This window comes from Oncorhynchus mykiss, chromosome 25, assembly GCF_057628025.1.
Source record: "Oncorhynchus mykiss isolate SJ-2025 chromosome 25, ASM5762802v1, whole genome shotgun sequence".
NCBI lineage: Eukaryota > Metazoa > Chordata > Actinopteri > Salmoniformes > Salmonidae > Oncorhynchus > Oncorhynchus mykiss.
This window is the reverse complement of record NC_143046.1, coordinates 63178913-63201488: the sequence shown is the minus strand read 5'-3', so window position 1 is coordinate 63201488 and position 22576 is coordinate 63178913. Positions and strand designations below refer to the sequence as shown.

At 42.2% G+C, this 22576-nt stretch overlaps 3 protein-coding genes and 1 pseudogene across 5 annotated transcripts in view; 2 read left to right on the top strand and 2 right to left on the bottom strand.

Moving 5' to 3' along the window:
- Window positions 1-2603: 2603 nt before the first annotated feature.
- tslig1 (tRNA splicing ligase complex subunit 1) lies at window positions 2604-7731 on the bottom strand. Its single transcript, XM_021584688.3, has 7 exons — window positions 7184-7731; window positions 6795-6819; window positions 6381-6502; window positions 6061-6143; window positions 5622-5674; window positions 5298-5334; window positions 2604-5054 (listed from the first exon to the last, which is right to left on the bottom strand). The coding sequence occupies exons 1-7, from the start codon at window positions 7263-7265 to the stop codon at window positions 4968-4970; spliced, it is 489 nt and encodes a 162-aa protein (XP_021440363.1). The 5' UTR covers window positions 7266-7731; the 3' UTR covers window positions 2604-4967.
- LOC110505457 (histone-binding protein RBBP4) lies at window positions 7718-11552 on the top strand. 2 transcript variants are annotated; one of them, XM_021584686.3, is made up of 10 exons: window positions 7718-7925; window positions 8339-8486; window positions 8915-9060; window positions 9204-9377; window positions 9475-9590; window positions 9687-9847; window positions 9941-10067; window positions 10166-10243; window positions 10362-10607; window positions 10804-11552. In XM_021584686.3, the coding sequence occupies exons 1-10, from the start codon at window positions 7910-7912 to the stop codon at window positions 10864-10866; spliced, it is 1275 nt and encodes a 424-aa protein (XP_021440361.1). In that variant the 5' UTR covers window positions 7718-7909; the 3' UTR covers window positions 10867-11552. The 2 variants fall into 2 exon arrangements, with proteins under 2 accessions (XP_021440361.1, XP_021440362.1); XM_021584687.3 differs by having other exon boundaries at window positions 7768-7925; window positions 8342-8486.
- Window positions 11553-12063: 511 nt separating this feature from the next.
- LOC149972085 (uncharacterized) lies at window positions 12064-12821 on the bottom strand (annotated as a pseudogene).
- Window positions 12822-14676: 1855 nt separating this feature from the next.
- LOC110505455 (uncharacterized) overlaps window positions 14677-22576 on the top strand; it is a 39918-nt gene continuing 32018 nt past the window's right edge. For both annotated transcript variants that reach the window (XM_021584683.3, XM_021584682.3), the window contains exon 1: window positions 14677-15051. The gene's annotated coding sequence lies outside the window, so the exon portion shown is untranslated. The remainder of the gene's footprint in view (window positions 15052-22576) is intronic.

Here is a 22576-nt window from a genome sequence, read left to right as displayed (position 1 = left end):
CCTTGGAGGATCACATCGCTCATGTCCGAGTAGCCCTGGGATCAGTTTCAGGAGCTGAGTGAGCAGGTGATGGCTCGGGTGGATATGAGAGGGGATATGGATAGTATGAATAACTGGATGAGAACAGCGTTAGTGGGGGCAGCTACTGAGGCTGTACCTAAGATTTCAGGAAGGAGGAGGAAAACAGTCCCATGATGGACAGAGGAGTGTGGGGTAGTGGTGAGGAGTAGGGACAGGGCATTTAGAATACTGAAAAGGAATTATAACTTCCAACATCTGATTCAGTATAAGCAGGCCCATGCCCTAGTGAGGATAACTATTCATCAGGCAAAGAGGTCATGTTGGCATCGGTCCCATGACACCATTGGAAGGGCAACACCTGTGGGAGAAGTGTGGGGGATGATTAAGAGTATGAGTGGGGTCAGAAGGGAGTGGGATAATCCAGTGTTGATGAGGGGGAAGAATGTGGCAGTAACAGATGAGAAGGCAGAGACGATGGCCAAAGCATTTGTCCAAGTGCATTGCTCAGCAAATTTGTCAGAGGAGGGGGAGAGGGAGAACGAGAGAAGAGCATCCCGATGTGCTGGTTAGGAGGGAGGATGTAAATGATGCATTGAATGCATCATTTCATGGCAGAGGTGAAAAGGGCAATAGGTAAGGCTGAATTACCTTCACCTGGGAAAGATGAGGTGTGCTATGCTATGTTAGCCCATTTTAGAGATAAAGCACTGGATAAGGTATTGGTGTTGTACAACAGAGTGTGGGAGGAGGGGAAACTACCAGGCAGCTGGAAGGAGGCAGTAGTGGTACCAATCCGGAAGCCAGGGAAAGACCCAACGAGGCCAACAAGCTATCGGCCAATAGCTTTAGCATCACATGTATGTAAGATTATGGAATGTATGATTACGGAGAGGCTAACTTTCTTCCTGGAGAGCAGGGCGCTGGTATTTCCACATCAGTGGGTTCAGAAAGGGTAGAGGAACTATGGACCCAGTACTCTGCTTAGAAGCAGAGGTCAGGAAGACTCAGGTGAACAGGGAGACTTTTTTGATGATTTGGAGAAGGCGTATGATAGGATGTGAAAAGAGGGGTTGTTAATCAAGCTTGAAATTATGGGGGTAGGAGGGAGAACGAACAACTGGACAAAGGATTTCCTGTTTGGTAGGTCATTCCAAGTGAGGGTGGGGATGTCTCTATCAGGCAGCTAGCTACCTGGTGGATTATGGGGAGCGTGATTAGTCCTCTGTTGTTCTCAATCATGAATTATGTTTACTCTCAGGTACAGACGGATATTGGGAGGTCATTATTTGCAGATGATGGGGCCTTGGAAGAGGGGAAGAAATATGCCTTACATAGTCAGGAAGGTACAGGAAGCAATTGATGAAGTAGAGCGGTGGGCATTAATCTTTACCAGGAGGAAGGTGGAAGATGAGGTATGCTTGAGGTTATATGGGAGAAACTTGGAGAAGGTGACACTAGACTGACCTGGGCAGAACACATTGAGAGATTGGTGGGAAAGTGTTAGAAGGTGCTAAATGTGATGCGCTGTATGACAGGGAAGGAGTGGGGGGCTGGGCGTTCCTCATTGAGGACCATGTATGTTGCATGAATCTAATCTGTAATACACTATGGCAGTATAGCGTATGGTTCGGCAGCCCAGACATCATTGGAAAGGCTAGATGTCATACAGGGGCAAGGACTCAGAATATGTAGTGGGGCGTTCCGGACCTCCCCAGTGGCTGCACTACAGGTGGAGATGGGGGACATGCCATTGAGAATTAGGAGACAGCAGCTGGCAATGAATTATTGGGTCAACCTACAGGGACATGGGGTGACTCATCCTGCAAAAGGGATTTTACAGGCATGCAGGGAACACGAGCGAAGACAGAACACAAGCTTTGGGTGGGTAATACCCAGACAAATGAGATGGGACTGTATGGCTACTCCTGACTCCAGTAGTTGATCTAGAAGTGTTGGAGAGACTACAGAAAGATAGGGAGGTGTTGATCCATCTGATCTGTTTAAGAGACATCTAAATACTGTGCATCCTGATTTTTTTTTAGCCATTTACACAGATGGTTCAAAAGATCCAAGGACAGGATGTACTGGGTCAGCATTTGTAGTGCAGGAATGTGGGGTGGCAAAACACCAGTCTCAACGTCAACAGTGAAGAGGCGACTCCGGGATGCTGGCCTTCTAGGCAGAGTTCCTCTGTCCAGTGTCTGTTCTTTAGCCCATCTTAAGGCTTTATTTGCCAGTCTGAGATATGGCTTTTTCTTTGCAACTCTGCCTTGGAGGCCAGCTTCCCGGAGTCGCCTCTTCACTGTTGACGTTGAGGCGGGTGTTTTGCGGGTACTATTTCATGAAGCTGCCAGTTGAGTACTTGCGAGGCGTCTGTATCTCAAACTAGACACCCTAATCTACTTTGCTCAGTTGTGCACTGGGACAACCCACTCCTTTTTCTATTCTGTTTATTGGCAATTTCTCGCAAGGAATAGCCTTCATTTCTCAGAACAAGAATAGACTGATGAGTTTCAGAAGAAAGTTCTTTGTTTCTGGCCATTTTGAGCCTGTACTCAAACCCACAAATGCTGATACTCAACTAGCCTAAAGACCAGTTTTATTGCTTCTTTAATCAGGACAACAGTTTCGGGCTGTACTAACATAATTGCTAAATGGTTTTCTAATAATCAATTAGCCTTTTAAAATTATAAACTTGGATTAGCTAACACAACATGCCATTGGAACACAGGAGTGATGGTTGCTGATAATGGGCCTCTGTACGTCTATGTAGATATTCCATTTTAAAAAATTGGCCGTTTGCAGCTACAATAGTCATTTACAACATTAACAATGTCTACACTGTATTTCTGATCAATTTTATGTTATTTTAATGGACCAAAAATGTGCTTTTCTTTCAAAAAACAAGGACATTTATATTGTACAATAATCCTGAAAGTCACCATTTCAAAATAAAAAATATATAAACCAAAAGTTAACATGTTCACTCAGGTATGTTACTCTCCAGAAACAGCCTTAGTGTGTTTGATTCAATCTGTATGAAACATCTTGGCCAAAGCACTGCATTTGTCTGTGATGGGGTGGATCCCAGCCTGGATTGTTTAATGAATTTTTTATAATTTTTAATCTGAGAGGTGTGGCACCTGAAATGCTTAAATAAATATCTAGCTGTACAAATACAGTACATATGACAAAAAAAACTGTCAATGCCCCTGCATGGTCTCTCAACAATTAAAAAAAAATAATCCCTACAAGTACATTCATTATTGTGCCATCTCCGTAACAGATTGTTTTAGATGATTCTGTCTCTTGACACGTTTTGGATTAATTTATGATCCTTAAAAATAACAATAAAAACCTTAATTATTGGCATCAATCAATACCGCTCAGAGCACTTATGAGCAGAGCCAGGTGATTTACACTATATATAGAAAAGTATGTGGACACCCCTTCAAATTAGTGGATTCGGCTATTTCAGCCACATCCGTTGCTGACAGGTGTATAAAATCGAACACACAGCCATGCAATCTCCATAGACAAACAGTGGCAGTAGAATGGCCTTAATAAAGAGCTACATGACTTTCAACGTGGCACCGTCATAGGATGCCACCTTTTCCAACAAGTCAGTTCGTCAAATTTCTGCCCTGCTAGAGCTGCCCCGGTCAACTGTAAATGCTGTTATTGTGAAGTGGATACGTCTAGCAGTGGTAGGCCACATAAGCTCACAGAACGGGACCACCGAGTGTTGAAGCGCGTAAAAATCGTCTGTCCTCGGTTGCAACACTCACTACCGAGTTCCAAACTGCCTCTGGAAGCAACGTCAGCACAAGAAGTGTTCGTCGGGAGCTGAAATGAGTTTCCGTGGCCAAGTAGCCGCACACATGCCTTAGATCACCATGCACAATGCCAAGCGTCGGCTGGAGTTGTGTAAAGCTCGCCGCCATTGGAAACACATTATCTGGAGTGACGCTTCACCAACTGGCAGTCCGACAGACGAATCTGGGTTGGGCGGATGCAGGGAGAACGCTACCTGCCTCGATATAGAACACACTGTTCTATAGTTTGGTGGAGGAGTAATAATGGTTCAGGCTGGGCACTTAGTTCCAGTGAAGGGAAGTCTTAACGCTACAGCATACATTCTAGACAATTCTGTGCTTCCAACTTTGTGGTAACAATTTGGGGAAGGCCCTTTCCTGTTTAGGCATGACAATGCACCTGTGCACAAAGCAAGGTCCATACAGAAATTGTTTGTCAAGATCAGTGTGGAAGAACTTGATTGGCCTGCAGAGCCCTGACCACAAACCCATCAAACACCTTTGGGATGAATTGGAACGCCGACTTGCGAGCCAGGCCTAATCGCCCAACATCAGTACCCGACCTCCCTAACGCTCTTGTGGCTGAATGGAAGCAAGTACCCGAAGCAATGTTCCAACAGCTAGTAGAAAGCCTTTAAATGTTTGTCATTTAGCAGACACTTTATCCAGAGCGACTGACATGGGCAACTAGGGTTAAGTGCCTTGCTCAAGGGCACATCAACATTCTTTTCATCTAGTCGGCTCAGGGATTATGCCACCTTCCCAGAAGAGTGGAGGCTGTTATAGCAACAAAGGGGGTCCAACTCCATATTAATGCACGTTATTTTTAGAATGAGATGTTTGACAGGCAGGTGTCCACATACTTTTGGTCATGTAGTGTATCTTAAGCAGTTACTCTGCTGCGGCTGATGTTTGCTGCTCTCTGGATATCTGTCTGTAAACAATTCAAATTCAGGGAAATATTACACTTCACTCATCCAGTTCTAAAGCCTATGCTGTTGCCCTTAATCAAATGTCAATTTTCAAAGCCTATGCTGTTGCCCTAAATCAATTGTCCAATCACACAGGCACATATAGGTTTGTTTCTATTGTCCTGTTCCCTTCTGGGACAGTTTCTCAGTAGTAGTATCCTCAGATGTCAATGATGGCAAAGATCTCGGGCTTGTCGATGTCATGGATCTGCATGGCTGAGTAAGTGATGGCCTTCACTTCTGTCCCCTTTAGGGACAATATACGCATAGTTAAGTGACACTTTCAAAAATACAAACTATTGTAATCAGATGACTCCTGAATCAATGAAAACAAACTATGCCTACTAATCATGTATGTAGTATAATATTTCAGTAACAGAATACATATCACAACCAGTTGGATAAACAATCTTCATCAGGTCATAAACCGTAATTATGCCTTATGGCCAGGAGGGAGTCAGACAGCAGACCTCTTTCTCAGTTCGCTCACCTGTGGATGCTTGACCAAGTTGAACTCTTCTCCCCACCTACAACAGCAGAGGAAAACAATGTGAGTCAATGGAGGGAAGCTGAGAATGAACCAGAACTCCAGACATAGGACCTGGAGGAGGAAGTAATGATAACATGCAAGCCTTGTCTTTCTCAGGGGTAGAATGTTCCAACTAAAACCAACCCACCATATCCCCTCAGACTGTTTCATCTAGGAGTAATGTCATGGCTCAAAAGTCAATGATCAATCGCATGCGAGTATAAATTAGCACCACCTAGTGAGCAAAAACTAAATCCTGACATGTGTAACTTTAGATCAACTTACCCAATGGAGCGGATTTTGAAGTGCATCCTGTCAATGTGCAAAACTTTAACCTCCTAGAAGACATACATTAAGTTAGGCAATACCTTATTATTGTAACTGTTAAATGAAATTGGTAGTTGCCATGATATCCTTTTGAAAGCTTATTACATTTGAAGCATGAGCTGTTTGAAGCAAACAATAGCGCTTTGGTAATGAACTGTGTTGTAAGGGATACAAGATAAATAAACACTTCTGGTAAATGTAATGATATGTTATCTTCTAGTTGTAATCAGGTTTCAAACCCACATTTTTTTTGCAATGCAATTCTGTGCATGCTCCTTTGACATCTTACAATTATACATACAGGCACCAAGAAATCTATACATCTATTGATGGGGGTAGGAGAGAGAGAGCGAGCTCCATGTAGCCTCACTGGAATTAATACGTTGAAGGCCCTTACTCTGGGAATGAAGAAAAGATCTGCACTGAATTTGAATAACCAGTCATCTAGGAAGTGGAAGAGAAGAGATTCCATGTCATCACCTGGTCAGGAAACAAACAGACATAAGAAAGTATTCAATGCAATGGTAAGTAAAATATTGACCCATATGAAACATATTTACATTACATTTGTCATTTAGCAGACACTATTATCCAGAGTGACTTACATTAGTGAGTGCATATATTTCCCCCCCCCGTACTGGTCCCCCATAATCTACTCCAGACATGTACTGTCCCTATGAGTATTATGCCTGTTTTCAGTCTGTTATTCCATCTCACCTTCTGACTCCACTTCTACTGTGTCAATGGGCTCCACTGTCTCTGTATCTGTCATATACCCAAACATTGCCATGGCACACTGCTCAAAGGCCTCCTCCAGAGAGTCTCCCCAAGAGTGGAGCCTAGGAACATACATAAGAGTTATGACACAGATGCAAGACAAACCCACTGGGCACAGACGTCCATTCAACGGCTATTCCACATTGGTTCAATGTAATTGAATTGAAATGACGTGAAAACAACGTTGATTCAACCAATGTGTGCCAAGTTGGAAGCCACTCCGTACGGTCAAGTTACAGATCGCTGCTCTGCATTATCAGGTAGGCTTTGGGGATTTCGCAATAAAGGTGTAACCACCACAGTTAAGGGTAGGAGCAGCAGTTGCTGTGGTTCATGGGTAGTCAGTCCACTTACTGTACATCAGCAGTGTGGTCCAAATCTAGAGAGAATCCAAATTACAAGATGAATAGATAGATAGATCAATTATTCAACTCATGTTACTATAATAAAGTAGAGTGGGCTATAGGTAAACATTCAATCCAGGGGGGTATTAGGGTATTGAGGGTATTAATCTACTAGGCCTGGCTACAATATAAATGTGTCGATGAAGCAATTTCGGATGGTAGAGCTGTCTCCTCCAGTAAAGATACTCTTCCACTGAACATTTTAACAGAAACCCATTTATGTACTACCTGGTGAACAATCTCAAATCAGGCCAAAGCAAGCTAACTAGCGAAAAATGTAAGTATAGCTTGTCATCAAGCATGTTCATAACAGATTAGCTACACAAGTTCGCAACTCACATTCATACTTCTTGTTGATCGCCGGGTATTTCGACTTGGTATCTTTCTGTGACTCGGTGAGATCAAGCTCACGATCATCCATTGTGATTTCTTTCGTTGATTTGAACCCTAAACTACTGAAACGTATACTTGCTGTTGCAACATGGATTGTTTCAGGAAGTATTGTCAATGTAGTGACCAATCAGGTACCAAAGATTGCTCGCCTTCTACTTCTTTGATATAATGGCGTTCGCATCAATTATATGTGTATTCCGCCACCTACTGTGCGGGTGGATAATAAAGATCCTCGAAATGAAATAATGCGGGGTAAAAATATCGCTTTTTGCTGTGTCGTCACTAGTTACCACAGCCACGGAGCCCCCCCCCCCCTTTTAAAAACAATTTATCTTATTAAGTTTTGATTTTAAACCTAACCAATAACATTAACCACTCTGCTAACATTTTGCTAACCCGAGACTTAAACTAAGACCAAAAAGCACATTTTGGTTTTCATGACTATATAGCCACTTTGTAGCTGTGCTATCTAGTGGAAACATTTTTGGTAACCCGGAATCCTTTCGGAGCCTGTTCTTTGACGAATACATATACGACATCTTCCGGTTTAGTTGACGGTGATTGGCTATTTAACCTCTATAGCGTTCCCGCCAAGGTAGCCCGGCTGCGTGCTTGTTCTCCGCGAAGCGCTATTTCTGAAAACAAAGCTACTTGTGTAATATTATCAACGCCATGGCTGATAAAGAAGGTAATTTCATTCAAAAGTGAATAAGCTAGCTACCAAGGTAGGCCAGGAAGGACGGGGGTTCCCGGCGTATCAATCGTGGAGATAATGAATGTATAATTGTATACAAAGAAAATTATCTAGCTAGCTAGCTAGCTAGCAAGCAAGCTAAGTGTATTCAAAAACAAAGCGTTTAATGCCAGAGACACAACCTGTTTGGGGGAGTGAAATGAGTTCGCTAACTTTCGCTCAATTTGTCAATACGTTTGTTAACATCGGGGAAACCCTACTCAATGGGCGTAACTATTAATTAGCTAGCTAACACTTTCTCAATGTTAATAGGGTACCCTCAATCACAACTATATTTCCTTTGAATGGGTTGCTGCTAGTATGTTACATTTAAATCTGTCTCGATTGACCTTCATTCTGTTTTACAGCAGCGTTTGATGATGCTGTGGAGGAGCGGGTGATAAATGAGGAGTACAAGATATGGAAGAAGAACACGCCCTTCCTCTATGACTTGGTGATGACCCATGCCCTGGAGTGGCCCAGCCTCACAGCACAGTGGCTGCCTGATGTCACCAGGTAGGGTTCATTTGATACTTTCAAGACAACTGGGAACTTGAAAAAAACGAGTTGAAAACACGAGTGATATTCATGGAGAAAAGTCGGAGCTCTAGAAATATGAGTTGGATGACCATTAAAAACTATTTTTTTTCCAGTTGGAGCCCCCTGAGTTCCCACTTTTCTTGAATGCTTCAATTATCTGTGCATGTCAATATAGGAATACATAGCTAGCTCTAGTTGCCATGAATAATTGTGCACATAACTGCCTTCTCTCAGTAATCTAGCAAACTATGGTGTCTTTAGGAAGATTTTTTTTGTCTCCATATGTGTTGCGAAGGTATCCTTGTATGGACCATGTTGAGTTTCTAATGCCCCCTATTACATAAAATAAAAAGGAAACTGTTTAAATGTATCTATTTTGGAACACCTTTTTTATATAATTTTAGACCTGAGGGGAAGGATTTCAGTGTACACAGGCTGGTTCTTGGCACACACACATCAGATGAACAGAATCACCTGGTCATTGCCAGTGTGCAACTGCCCAATGACGACGCGCAGTTTGATGCTTCTCACTATGATAGTGAGAAAGGCGGTGAGAATATTTTTGCTACAATTACGACCTTTCTGTGTAAATGTTTTTTAAGGCTTTGGTTCATTCAAAATATTTTACTGGTGGTAATATACATTAGTCCTTTTCGCTGTAGCTCACTGATCTGACTCTCTCGCTCCCTTCAGAGTTTGGCGGCTTTGGCTCAGTCAGCGGTAAGATAGAGATTGAAATCAAGATAAACCATGAGGGAGAGGTTAACAGAGCCCGCCACATGCCCCAGAACCCCTGCATCATTGCCACCAAAACCCCAACCAGTGATGTGCTTGTCTTTGACTACACCAAACATCCCTCCAAACCAGGTGGGTCTGCTTACTGCACATTTAAAGTGTATGGCCAGGAAGTCCAAGTCCTGCTTTAAAAATGTTTGGTAATAATGTGTTCACCTGTGTACTACAGATCCATCTGGAGAGTGCACCCCAGATCTGCGTTTGAGGGGACACCAGAAGGAGGGTTACGGTCTCTCCTGGAACCCCAACCTGAGTGGTTGCCTTCTCAGTGCTTCTGATGACCATGTGAGTGACTTAGCACTTGACCCAGAGCAAGTGCTTGAACACTCTTCCTCCTTCCATGTCTTTCCTTTTCTCACCTTGTTTCCCATCTGTCTGCAGACAATCTGTATGTGGGACATCAGTGCAGTTCCTAAGGAGGGGAAGGTTGTGGACGCGAAGACCATCTTCACTGGACACACAGCCGTTGTGGAGGATGTTTCTTGGCATCTACTGCACGAGTCGCTCTTTGGATCTGTAGCTGACGACCAGAAACTCATGATGTAAGGCTCCATGAGTTAACTCCCCTACAGCAGCAGCATTGTTTGGTCTTGCTCATTGAACAATAACACTTGGTTACTGTGTTTACTGTGCAGTTGGGACACGCGATCAAACAATACATCGAAACCTAGCCATGCTGTGGACGCCCACACTGCAGAGGTCAACTGTCTGTCCTTCAACCCTTACAGCGAGTTCATCCTGGCCTCAGGCTCAGCAGACAAGGTGGGCTGGATTTCTTACTGCTCTCAATTCTTCCAAGATTCTTTCATATTGTAGTTAGTGAATCAGTAGTGGGGATTTAACGGTTTCTCCCTTTTAAGACTGTTGCTCTTTGGGACCTGAGGAACCTGAAACTGAAGCTGCATTCATTTGAGTCTCACAAAGATGAGATCTTCCAGGTATGTTAAGTCATGAAGCGGACAATTATTCACTATAAAGTCTGTTTTGCACAAGCTGTGTGTTGACCCATCTATGACTAAGTTGTGTCAAATATTTCTGCTTTTTTCCTCCCTTAAGGTCCAGTGGTCTCCTCATAATGAAACCATCCTGGCCTCCAGTGGCACAGACAGGCGACTCAACGTGTGGGACCTCAGTAAAATCGGAGAGGAGCAGTCGCCAGAGGATGCTGAGGATGGTCCACCTGAACTGCTGTTCATTCACGGTGGTCACACAGCTAAGATCTCAGACTTCTCGTGGAACCCCAACGAGCCCTGGGTCATCTGTTCGGTGTCTGAGGACAACATCATGGAAGTTTGGCAGATGGTAAGACCTTAGGACAGATGGTGCTCTGTCAAACAGTGGGAGGCTATAAAGAATAGTTTATTCATTTCATTAGGCCTAAGTAACACGTTTGCAAGGATGGCAGAAGCACTACTTTAGTACTACCAGTATTACCATCTTACTATAATATGTAGAATTTTATTAGTCGGAGTAACAAGAATGTCTTTCCATTTTCCAGGCTGAGAACATCTACAATGACGAGGACCCAGAGGGAGCAGCAGACACTGAGGTCCAGGCATGAGTGAAACTTGAGTCACACAACAACCCTCCATTGATCACATCCTCAAAACACCTTTTTTTTTCTCCTTTCTCAATAGGACACAAATGTTTAAATGTCTTTGAAAAAAGACATGGTGCATAAGAGTGGGTTGTTTTGAAATTTTGTAAGGGGAAACAAATAAATGTAGCAGGGAAACATCTTAAATTATGCGCGTTGTGTTAGTAACATTTATATAGTTTAATTTCATAAGAAATTAAATAGATTTTCATTCCCTTGACAGCTGTATTGTAGATTTCCCCAATCACCTTTGTATGACTAGTATCCCTGTCTTGCTTTGTATGCCACATCTGCATCGGATTTCTTTTTGCTGTGTATGTGTATTCATAATAAACATTGTTTTTACAGTAGACCTTCCATGCACAGTGCAGTTTACAGTTAAGACATGCTGATCTCACAGCCAAGGCCAACTATCATAATGTCATTGTTAATGTATTAAGAGCAGTTTAAGTAAAGCAATCACTGACATTGGCTAAATGCGCAATCAAGGACACTTGCAAACAATACATGTTCGGTCTGGATGGATTGTGGATATTCCAGGTGTTTTGTCAACTATCCTGTACTTCCATGGAAAAGTTATGATTCCCCTTAAGCAAATGTCTTGCTTGCTTCAATACAGCCCATGTAATAAAATCACCTTGAGACTCCCAGGAATGTTAATTGTACATGTCAGGCGATTGTAAGTAGTACAGGCTTAAAATATGAATTTGCTAAACCTTCATTCCTAAGGGTCAAAAGGATCATCTGCTAGTTCTCTGCATCTCATGGCCAGTAGCATACCACATCCTTCCCCTCAAGTCCCTTCCTTCAATTCTTCCAATTGTCTGTTTTTTGCCTTTTTCAAAAAAAATGAAGCTTCAGCTTCCTCATGGTCTCTTCAACTGAGTCCAGTCTCCTGATGAGAAATTGGAACAGTTACACCACACCTTTACTGGCTCGGTATCCTTCCCTGCCTCCGGAGCAGGGCTAGCAGGCACGGTTCATACCAGCCTTCTAGATTCATCATGCTACCGCTGAAGGCACAGTGAGGCTTGTTGGCAGTGAGTGAAGTCATTCATGGCCCTGTGACGGGATGGTCATCTGGCCCGATCCTTCAGGGTGTTTAGCTGGTTGTGCTGAGTCTCCAGAAGCTGGGCTATATCTGAGACTAGACATGGGCCTGGAGCCCCTCCTGGGGGCAGAAAAAAAGGATAAAAGCAAGTTTCCACTCATGCTAACAGTTAACTCTCAATGACAGGCAGCAGTTAACAGCAATAACAAATCTGTGAACATGTCAACACAATGAAACGTCACATCAAAGGGATGACATATCACAAGAAAATAAACGCCCATCATACTGTAACCCTTTACTAAAGTGTACATGAACTGCATTCTCACAAAAGCTTACATGCAATGTTGTGGGGTTTCCACTCCACTTTACCTGTGTGACTACTGGGCCATAATACTGTTGTGCAGTCTGTGTTAGCTGGCTCTGAATACAGTCTGGCTGTGACAAATGGCTTACTCCTCACCTGTCCCACCTCTATCTGCAGATGAATATACTCCAACTGGATGCTGATAAGGACTCTATGTACCTCTAACCACTGACCTCTCGTAGCCTGCAGCATAGGCTGCTCCAGGTGCAATAGCTCCCATACCAATTCATTCCTCTGACTTTCCAGACGGCCCACCTCTATGCGCTCCTCAAAGAGCAGCCTCATACTGTCCATGCTACCCTCCAGCAGGACAAAGGTATGTTCCACCTCAGTTATGCGTGCTTGAACCATATATCCAGCACTGTACATGCTTCTCTCAGAGTGGGTTACTGCTGCCGTTAGGCTGCTCTCCACAGAATGTGCCTCCTACATATACTCCTCTTCAGAGTGCAAGTCCTCTCTAGACTCAACTTCCCTCCCGCTTTGTAGATCCGTCATTGGTGTCTCTATCACCTGTCAAAAGAAGTGGAAGTGGACAAGGATAGGAAGAAGAGGAAAGGGTAAGAGAGTTTGTGTTGCACTCACAGATCATTCAGACTGATAAGTCATGGGATCCACAGTGAAGTAGCAAGACTTATGATTCATGGGAGTCAGAGCTCTTTCAAAGCCAAGCTTAATCTATGAAATTGCACAAGAATAGACTGAGAAAAGCACAAGGATCCAGTCAACATTAGAGATCTGTTTTTGTGATTCCACCATCCTATGAGCTTCTGTCTAGACATACTGTATATTCCTCTCTTTTCACTTCTTCAGTATGCGTCTGTGCTCCTGGTATCCAAGTCGGTCTATTCTTACCTCTATCTGATTTTGATATGATATGGCATAGACAGTGACATTCTCAGACACTGTAATATACATGAAGTGTACAGGCAGCTGCATGTCAGAATTTTACCCATGTGTAATTCCAAATTGGACATGAAAACATCTCCTAAAATCATGTTTAATTCGCTTAGCATATTTGTCAGATAAAGCTATTCTGAACATCGGTTTTTATCTTTATAGTTATTTGTAAAGTGAATGACAAACAGTGCAGACAAAAACAAAGTTAAAAGGTGTGCAGGTGAGCTTTGAAACCCAAGAGGGCTTACATGAAAACCACACCCGGAAAAATAGTGTGTACAAATAGAGTGATAGAGTGAAATAGAGAAATAGAGTGTACAAAACGTTAGGAACACTTGCTCTTTCCATGACATAGACTGACCAGGTGAATCCAGGTGAAATATATTATCCCTTCTTGATGTCAACTGTTAAATCCACTTCAATCAGTGTAGATTAAGGACAGGTTAAATAATGATTTTTAAGCCTTGAGACAATTGAGATATGTATTGTGTATGTGTGCCACTCAGAGGGTGAATGGGCAAGACAAAATATTTAAGTTCCTTTGAACGGGGTATGGTAGTAGGTGCCAGGCGCACCGGTTTGAGTGTGTCAAGAACGGCAACGCTGCTGGGTTTTTCCGCACTGAACAATTTCCCGTGCGTATCAAGAATGGTCCACCCAAAGGGCATCCAGCCAACTGGACACAACTGTAGGAAGCATTGGAGTCACATGGGCCAGCATCCCTGTAGAATGCTTTTGACACCTTGTAGAGTCCATGCCCCAACAAATTGAGGCTGTTATGGGGTCAAAGGGGGGTGCAACTCAATATTTGGAAGTTGATCCTAATGTTTTGTACACTCAGTGTATATGCTGCATGCACAAGGGTTATAAAAGTGTCACTGGCACCCTCAACTACAGTGGCAAGAAAAAGTATGTGAACCCTTTGGAATTACCTGGATTTCTGCATAAATTAGTCATCAAATTTGATCTGATCTTCATCTAAGTCACAACAATAGACAAACATAGTGTTCTTAAACTAATAACACACACATTATTGTATTTTTCTTGTTTATTTTGAATACATAATTTAAACATTCCCAGTGTAACTACATTTCAGTTCTTTCCAAATGTTCATTTCAGTTGTTCAGTAGATTGAAGAGAAGCCTATTTGTGCTGATTTATCTGGTCCTTGTAAATGCTGTTTTGGTGATAATGAGATTAGATAACTTAATGTAAATAAGTTGATGATAAGTATGATAAATAATTCAATTATCTGATGAAAATAAATCTGACCTTAATCACTCTGATAGCTGTCAAAATAAGAAGTTACACTATATTCATGTGTCAGAAGTATTTGTTATCATGACAATCTAAAAGTCGTATCCACACACCAACAAGTGATAATGCAATCTTTAATAACCTTTTTCTGGGTGGGCAATAATAGAGAAGAAGAAGAAAAGAGAACGATAACAGGTTATATGAGGGATATTTTCCCCGCCACCAGGCGGGCGGTCCTCAACATCATCGGTAATTCCTTTCATGTCCTCACCTGTGCGCGCACTACAGCCATAGGTTGGACAGCACAGACGCAAGCATTTTGTCAGTTGTTGGAAACAATTGGAGCGTCCGTGTGCAAAACCGATTGCTCTAGTTTGTACAAAACAATTATTGTAGCGTTTCAGCAAAATATCACTAGTCTCCTCCTGTGGCACACTTTGCGGATATGGTTTACCTGGATTTTCAGTCCAGGTTCTGAAAATAAACTTGAGAGGAACGCAGTGGAAACGCTTCAAATGGAAAGCAGATAAGGAAGACTTATCTATCAAATCGGGACCTAAAACTTTTTTTCCAAAAGGTAAAACCAATTCCTTTTGAATTCTTTATGTTTCTCATATTTTATGGTCAAAAAGTGTGTGTAGCACTGCTGAATGTCGCTTTTGTGTGATAATGAGCAAAGGAATGTAACTTGGTGTTTTATCTCAGTCTTGATTTTTTTTTTTTTAAGTTCTGACAATTATCCAACTTGTAAATTCATAACTTTCATCACATAATAGCTTTCTTATTAAATAGTGAGGAAACATAAGATCTCATTGAGGTATCTAGCTTTTAGAATGTGTGGTAGGCATTCTGAAATATGCTATGATTGGCGGTTGATGGTACAGTACAGCTAGAGCGCAGACTACCCTAAAGACCAGATGTTGAATACATTTGAATCCTTATGACCTCCACAAGCCAGAATGTTGAATACAATTATATTTTAACGTACTTTACCGGTTTTCTGTGTGGTTGGTCCTTTTGCTGGTAGGAATGTGAGACTATATGCACAGGAAAGTAAAATTACATCAATTTTTCAAAGCACTGGTAGTGTATTCAGATTTCTAGCACAATATAAAAATACAGAAATCTGAATGTGCTGTTATTATACTTTGCTGTGGATATATTGTCTCACATTCCTACCTGCAAAAGTATTAACCGCACGAACAACCGGTAAAGTAAGGTGGATATATTGTCTCACATTCCTACCTGCAAAAGTACTAACCGCACGAACAACCGGTAAAGTAAGTTAAAATCTAAATTGATTCAACATTCTGTCTTGTGGAGGTTGTGAGAGGAAACTTAAAACGATCCAAACGTTCATTTATGTCCGACATTGAATTCAATGCCAGGTCTTCAGGCTAAGCACAGAAGACTCCTTCTAGTCACTGAGTCAATACCCTTACTGTGTACCTATGTTTGTCTTCTGTTGTTGCAGGCCGTTCTTTGTTTTCTGAAATCCATGCTTTTTAATTAAACGTTTATCATACAACCACCTGACTGTTTCCTCACTGCTGTTGCTCTAAGATGGCAACTCGGTGCGAATTTGGTGGTTGTATTTGATTATAATAAAATGTTAAAGTATGGATTTAAGCAAAGAAAGGCATGCAACAACAGAGGACAAATGGGTACACAGTAAGTGTTTAAGAATTTAAGTATCGATGCATAACAACTCAAAGGAGTCTGAGGTTCATAAAAAAAAAACTTGTCTTCACTCAACTCAGTGGAGGAGTTGATGTACTTGGCTAAGGTACAGCCAACCATTCGCAGTTTTAATTTATTTTATTTAACCTTTATTTACTTAGGCAAGTCGGTTAAGAACAAATACTTATTTACAATGATGACCTACCCTGGCCTGACCCGGACGACGCTGGGCCAATTGTGCGCTGACCGATGGGAATTCCGATCACGGCCGGTTGCGATACAGCCTGGAATCGAACCAGGGTCTGTAGTGACGCCTCTAGCACTGAGATGCAGTGCCTTTAGATTGCTGTGTCACTCGGGAGCCCAAAGTTAATGTCAGAAGTGGGATGCAGGTTCAGATGTGGTGGAGATTTGTGTAGCTTGGCCTTTGGTGATCCAGGAACAGTTAAACAAACGGGTAGAAAGATATAATCCTAAAAATGTTTTACTAAGGAGGTCTTTGCAATGAAAGGCTAAATCAGTTTTTCTATTAATTATCTGAGCAGTACTCATGGACACTGACAATCTTATGACACTGGTGATGTTGGTTGGTATGATCTCTCCCAGTAAATGGCCACATGGCAGTCTAATTTATTTCCTTTATCCTTTATCATGAGTGAAGATAACCTGACATTCTCAGTTCCCCAGGGTCTCCCTCTGTTTGTAGACATACTGTACATTGCCTGTCCATGGACTTTGAACTGGAAGCTTAAAGCATAACATTGTCTTGACTGCAGATCAGTTGGGGAATGTATTGGTGTCTTTCCATGGATAGAGTCCATTTGGAGACTATTTGGCCAGATTTATCCGTCGTGCTAGATGTTGTCACAATGTCAGTTGCTTGTTCTTTCTCATTAATGTTATTATGGACAACTAGAACCTGATAATTAGCAGTAATTACCAGTGTAGTCTGCTAATAAACATTGGTGTATAGTCTCTTTCCTGACCATTTCACACAACCAACCCACCTAACCTCTGCCCCTAATGAGTTCACCCTGACCTCTACAGAACAGTCTGAACTGTAGTGGAGACAATATACTTTTGTTTAGGAAGGGTGTGTCCTTTACTGGTGGTGCTTCCTTCTCACCTGGCCGCAAGCCAGGCCATGGCTTGTATCCATGGAGATAACAGGTGCCTTATGTAACCACAGAGCCAGGAGGGGATGCCTCTGCACAGCTAGGGCCCTGACTTTTCCCCCAGGTTGGAACTTGACCATGAAAAACTCAGGACACTAGTAGGAGAGGGGTGAGGGCATGACAGACTGAGGGTGCTAAGAGGAATAATAGCTCAGTCTCTAGACTGTAGTCAGTGTTGGGAGAACTCAGTAGAATGACCACAGTAACCATTGCAGCAGTGGAGAGAGGGGGCCTGGTCAGTACAGAACTTAGTTTGCAGCAGTGGAAAGAGAACATCCCTCTTATGATGGGCTGTAGACCTTCTAATCACAGTCTGGAATGGGCGACAGTGTCGTGAGTGTAGTGGAATCAGCAGTGACTCATGTCTGCAGTGTAGTGAGGAGCCTTCTGTGTGTAGACGGAGTGGCAGACAATAGGTTTAATCAGTGGGATTGGCTGAGTTACTCATCTGTCATCAATGAGCCTTTGATCAATATTAATGAGAAATCCAATGAGTTAAAACATTGGCCCTCAATATGTGTGTCTCATGTTCTCAGTCCGACTGTCCTTGACGGTGCATAAGTATAAGCTTGGGGACTGTGTATCAGTTGTATTAGCCAAATGGGACATACTTTCTTTTAGTTGCCCATTTTAAGCCTTCTGAAATATAAAACAAACATTTACATAGAGAACATTTGCATCTTTCCACTGCTGGACTAGACTGTTCTCCTGTATTTCTGCATGTCCCATAGAGTTTCCAATAATGTTTCCTAGTCCTCTCAGCATGCTCAGTGTGTGTGTTATTGTGGTCAGGGCACAGAGGGCTTGTTTTAACTGTCTAGAACAGAGGCTTCAGAGATGCCAGTGGCAGGGGAGGATGTACTTTAAGTCTCAGCTGTGTTTTTCCCCCCAGTAGCCACTGTCACTACTGTCAAAATACTTATTCTCCCCTGGTTTTCTTCCAAAAATACAGAGGTCCAGGCTTAGGCCCACAGCAACACTGAGGAGGTCTAGAAACAGGCAGATTCAAGTGCCCAGTCATGAGAAAGGAGAACAAGAGAGAGAGGCTGAAGGAGATTTGGAAAGGGGAGTTCCTCAGCAATTATCAATCTCTCAGGAATGCAGCCTCTACTCTTAGACAAGCTGCTGCATGGCTACAGTGTCCCAAAAGCACTCAGACTTGAACAGATCTGTGCTCGACTCCACATATTTCCCCCTTACAGCAACAATGACCCTGAATGAGAGTAGCAGAGGGGTGGGATTAAAAACCTCATGACCGGTAATAGTTATTACTGAAAAAACTGTATACTGAACAAAAATGTAAACACAACATGTAGTGTTCATTTCATGAGCTGAAATAAAACATCCCTGACATTTTCCATATACACACAAACGCTTTTCTCTCAAATTGTGTTCACAAATTTGTTTACATCCCTGTTAGTGAGCATTTCTCCTTTGCCAAGATAATCCATCCACCTGACAGGTGTGGCATATCAAGAAGCTGATTAAACAGCTTGATCATATACACAGGTGCACCTTGTGCTGAGGACAAAAAAAGGCCACTCTGAAATGTACAGTTTTGTCACACAACACAATGCCACAGAAGGCTCAAGTTTTAATGGAGCATAAAATTGTTATGCTGACTGCAGGAATGTCCACCAGAGCTGTTGCCAGATAATTGAATGTTCATTTCTCTACCATAAGCCACCAACTTCATTTTAGAGAATTTGGCAGTACGTCCAACTGGCCTCACAACCGCAGACCGTGTGTAACCATGCCAGCCGTGGACCTCCACATCCGGCTTCTTCACCTGCAGGATCTTCTACGACCAGCCACCCAGACAGCTGATGGAACTGTAGGTTTGCACAACTGAAGAGTTCAAGCAGAAACAGATTCTCTGTATGCTCGTCATCTTCACCAGGGTCTTGACCTGACTGCATTTCGGCGTTGTAACCGACTACAGTGGGCAAATGTTCGATACTGGCACACTGGAGAAGTGTGCTCTTCACAGATAAATCCCAGTTTCAACTGTACCGGGCAGATGGCAGACAGCGTTGTATGGCATCGTCTGGGCGCGTTGTTTGCTGATGTGAACTGCCACCATGGGGTACTATGTTATGGGCAGGCATAAGCTACAGACAACTAACACAATTGCATTTTGTCTATGGCAATTTCAATGTGCAGAGATACTGTGACAAGATCCTGAGGCCCATTGTCTTTACATTCATTCGCTGCTATCGCCTCATGTTTCAGCATGGTAATGCAAGGATCTGTGCACAATTCCTCGAGGCTGAAAATGTCCCAGTTCTTCCATGGCCTGCATACTCACCAGACATGTCACCCATTGAGTACGTTTGGTATGCTCTGGATCGACGTGTACGACAGCTCCCACCAATATCCAGCAACTTCGCACAGCCAAGAGTGGGACGACATTCCACAGGCCACCATCAACAGCCTGATTAACTCTATGTGAAGGAGATTTATCCTGCTGCATTAGGCAAATGGTGGTCACCAGATGTATTTTTTACAAGTGCTTAAAACTTTAAATTCTGTTACCAGATCTGCAATTTAATTGGCTAAAGAGTTAAATCGTAGTAGTCACAAACCAATGTTGGGTTCACCAGTTTGGACAATACAGTACAGGACAGTAGAGTAAAGAAAAGTGGAATTCAGTATAGTAAAAAGTAGAGCACACGAGTTGAGTACACTATACTGTACTGAACTCTACTCTACTGTGCTGTACTCTGATGTACAAATTTATCAAACATGGATGTCTATGATTTGGTCCGGACCAACCAGATTTGGTCTTGTTTGGGGGAAGAGCTCATTAAAATAATAGTCAGTGTGTAGAATAATACCCAGATATGCAGGAGGATATTGCATGTTTCTACATTTGTGTACCTATTTAGGATACATCCCCATGAAGAGAATGGCATTCACGTCCATAACTATGCATTTTCTGCGTAGCACAGATAAGGGACCCATGATTCAATTTTGTCTCCGCTATTCTGTTACTGGGAGTAAATCCACTTTACTTACTGTAGTTCAATAACCCAATTCTTTCTGCAGACACCATTGAATCTTAATTCGGACCAAAGATTAGAGTTTTTTTTGGAGAACATGGACTCATAAAAAAAACTGATGGAGATTTTACAGAAATTCTGTTAACAAACTTTGCATCTGCACAGTTCTTCCAGTCAATGTGTTTTTGTAAAATGTTCTGTGTAAATTAAGTCTTCCTTGTACATAGTTGTATGGTTTGTTAAACTTTTGAAATCAATGGTTTTTGTTTGGCATACATTGTAAGTGAAAAATCTGAGTCTACTGTGGAATTGCCCATGTGTAACAAAAAAGCTGTAAAAACAAAAATGTAAAGCAAAGTTACTTTTGTCCTCCAAAAAGGACAAAAGGATGGGCCCAAAAAAAAAAGTACTAATACAATAATGACCCTGATTCCCTGTCGACGGCCCTTATCTTACTTAATTGGCATGTATTGTTGCATTTTTATCACTCCTGATCCTCACATCCTTTAATAGCAACAACAAAATGTACGTAAGGGATTTCCTCTCAAGATGAATGCGTAGCTATATACAGTATTCTTGAAATCCTGGCATTCAGCCTCTCTCTTTGGAAGGCCATTTGTCTTATCGGATGTATTTCAATGTTTCCTCTTTCTACTGTTTTGCACAACAAGTAAATAGGAAGACTAGGAACTGCCCAGAGCCATGTGCACAACATAACAAAATGTTTTAGAAACCTCCCCCCGCTGTCATTGCTTCATGTGACAATCCTTTGTAGGAAATGGAATTCATTAGGTTATTCCAGTTTTCCCCTATAGTAGTGCCTCACCTACAGCAATGGACATACATAATGAATGCATGCACTTCTCTGGTTTAGAATGTGTATGGTGTTCTAATCGACTGCCTCTCTGTAAAATGCCCTTTACTTGAGTGCTGCTGCTCTCTTTTCTTTGATAACGGCTACAGAATAAAGGCACACCCTGATTCATGAAAGAACAGTAAAGCCACTTTCACACTAGTAAAATGTTAACTCTCTATTATAGCAGCACGTCACATTATTTCACAAAGTGTTCAAAACTGTAGCTTATCCTGGGGGAGCTCTCCCTGGGGGAGCCGTTGGGTCAGAGGGGATGCTGTAGGATGACTGGGCATTGAGTCTGACTGGAACTTAAACTTTGCACTGCCACTTTAAATCCTGGAGCCCAGACTCCCATATCAAGGTGAATGTGCTCCTGCTTAAACCAAGCTATACTCACTCTTTAAACAAAGACGTCTGTTTCACTGCCACACCCTTTTTGACTTGTCCCCACGGGCACATGTACCAGCCTGGTCTGCTTCTTCACTCTGAGTCACTTTTGCAACAACTCCTGTAGTGTAAACTTATTCCAACCCTCACTTACACAATACTTCTGAAAGTATTCACGCCCCTTGACTTTTACTGTGTTTTGTTGTTACAAAGTGGGATAAACATTTATTTAATTGTCATTTATTTGTCAACGATCTACACAAAATACTCTAATGTGAAAGTGGAAGAAAAATTCTAACATTTGTTAAAAATAAATACAATCATTCAAATAAAACGCTAATATATCTTGATTAGATAAATATTCAACTCCATGAGTCAATACATGTTAGAATCACCTTTGGCATCGATTTACAGTTGTAGATTTACCCAGAAAGATTCACAAGAACTTTCCACACCTGGATTGTGCAACATTTGCCTATTTTCAGAATTCTTCAAGATCTGTCAATTGGTTGTTGATCATTGCTAGACAACCTTCTTTTCACTGTCAATTAGATTAGTGTTGTGGAGTAACTACAAGGATGTTGATCCATCCTCTGCTTTCTCCTATTACAGCCATTCAACTCTGTAACTGTTTTAAAGTAACCATTGGCCTCATGGTGAAATCCCTGAGCGGTTTCCTTCCTCTCCAGCAACGGAGTTATGAAGGACGCCTGTATCTTTGTAGTGACTGGGTGTATTGATACACCATCCAAAGTGTAATTAATAACTTCATTGTGCTCAAAGGGATATTCAATGTCTGTTTTTATTTTATTTTACCCATCTACCAATAGGTGCCCTTTGTGAGGCATTGGAAAACCTCCCTGGTCTTTGTGGTTGAATCTGTGTTTGAAATTCACTGATCGACCTGCTCGACCTTACAATTATCTGAATGTGTGGGGCACAGAGATGAGATGGTCATTAGAAAATCATGTTAAATACTATTATTGCACACAGACTGAGGCC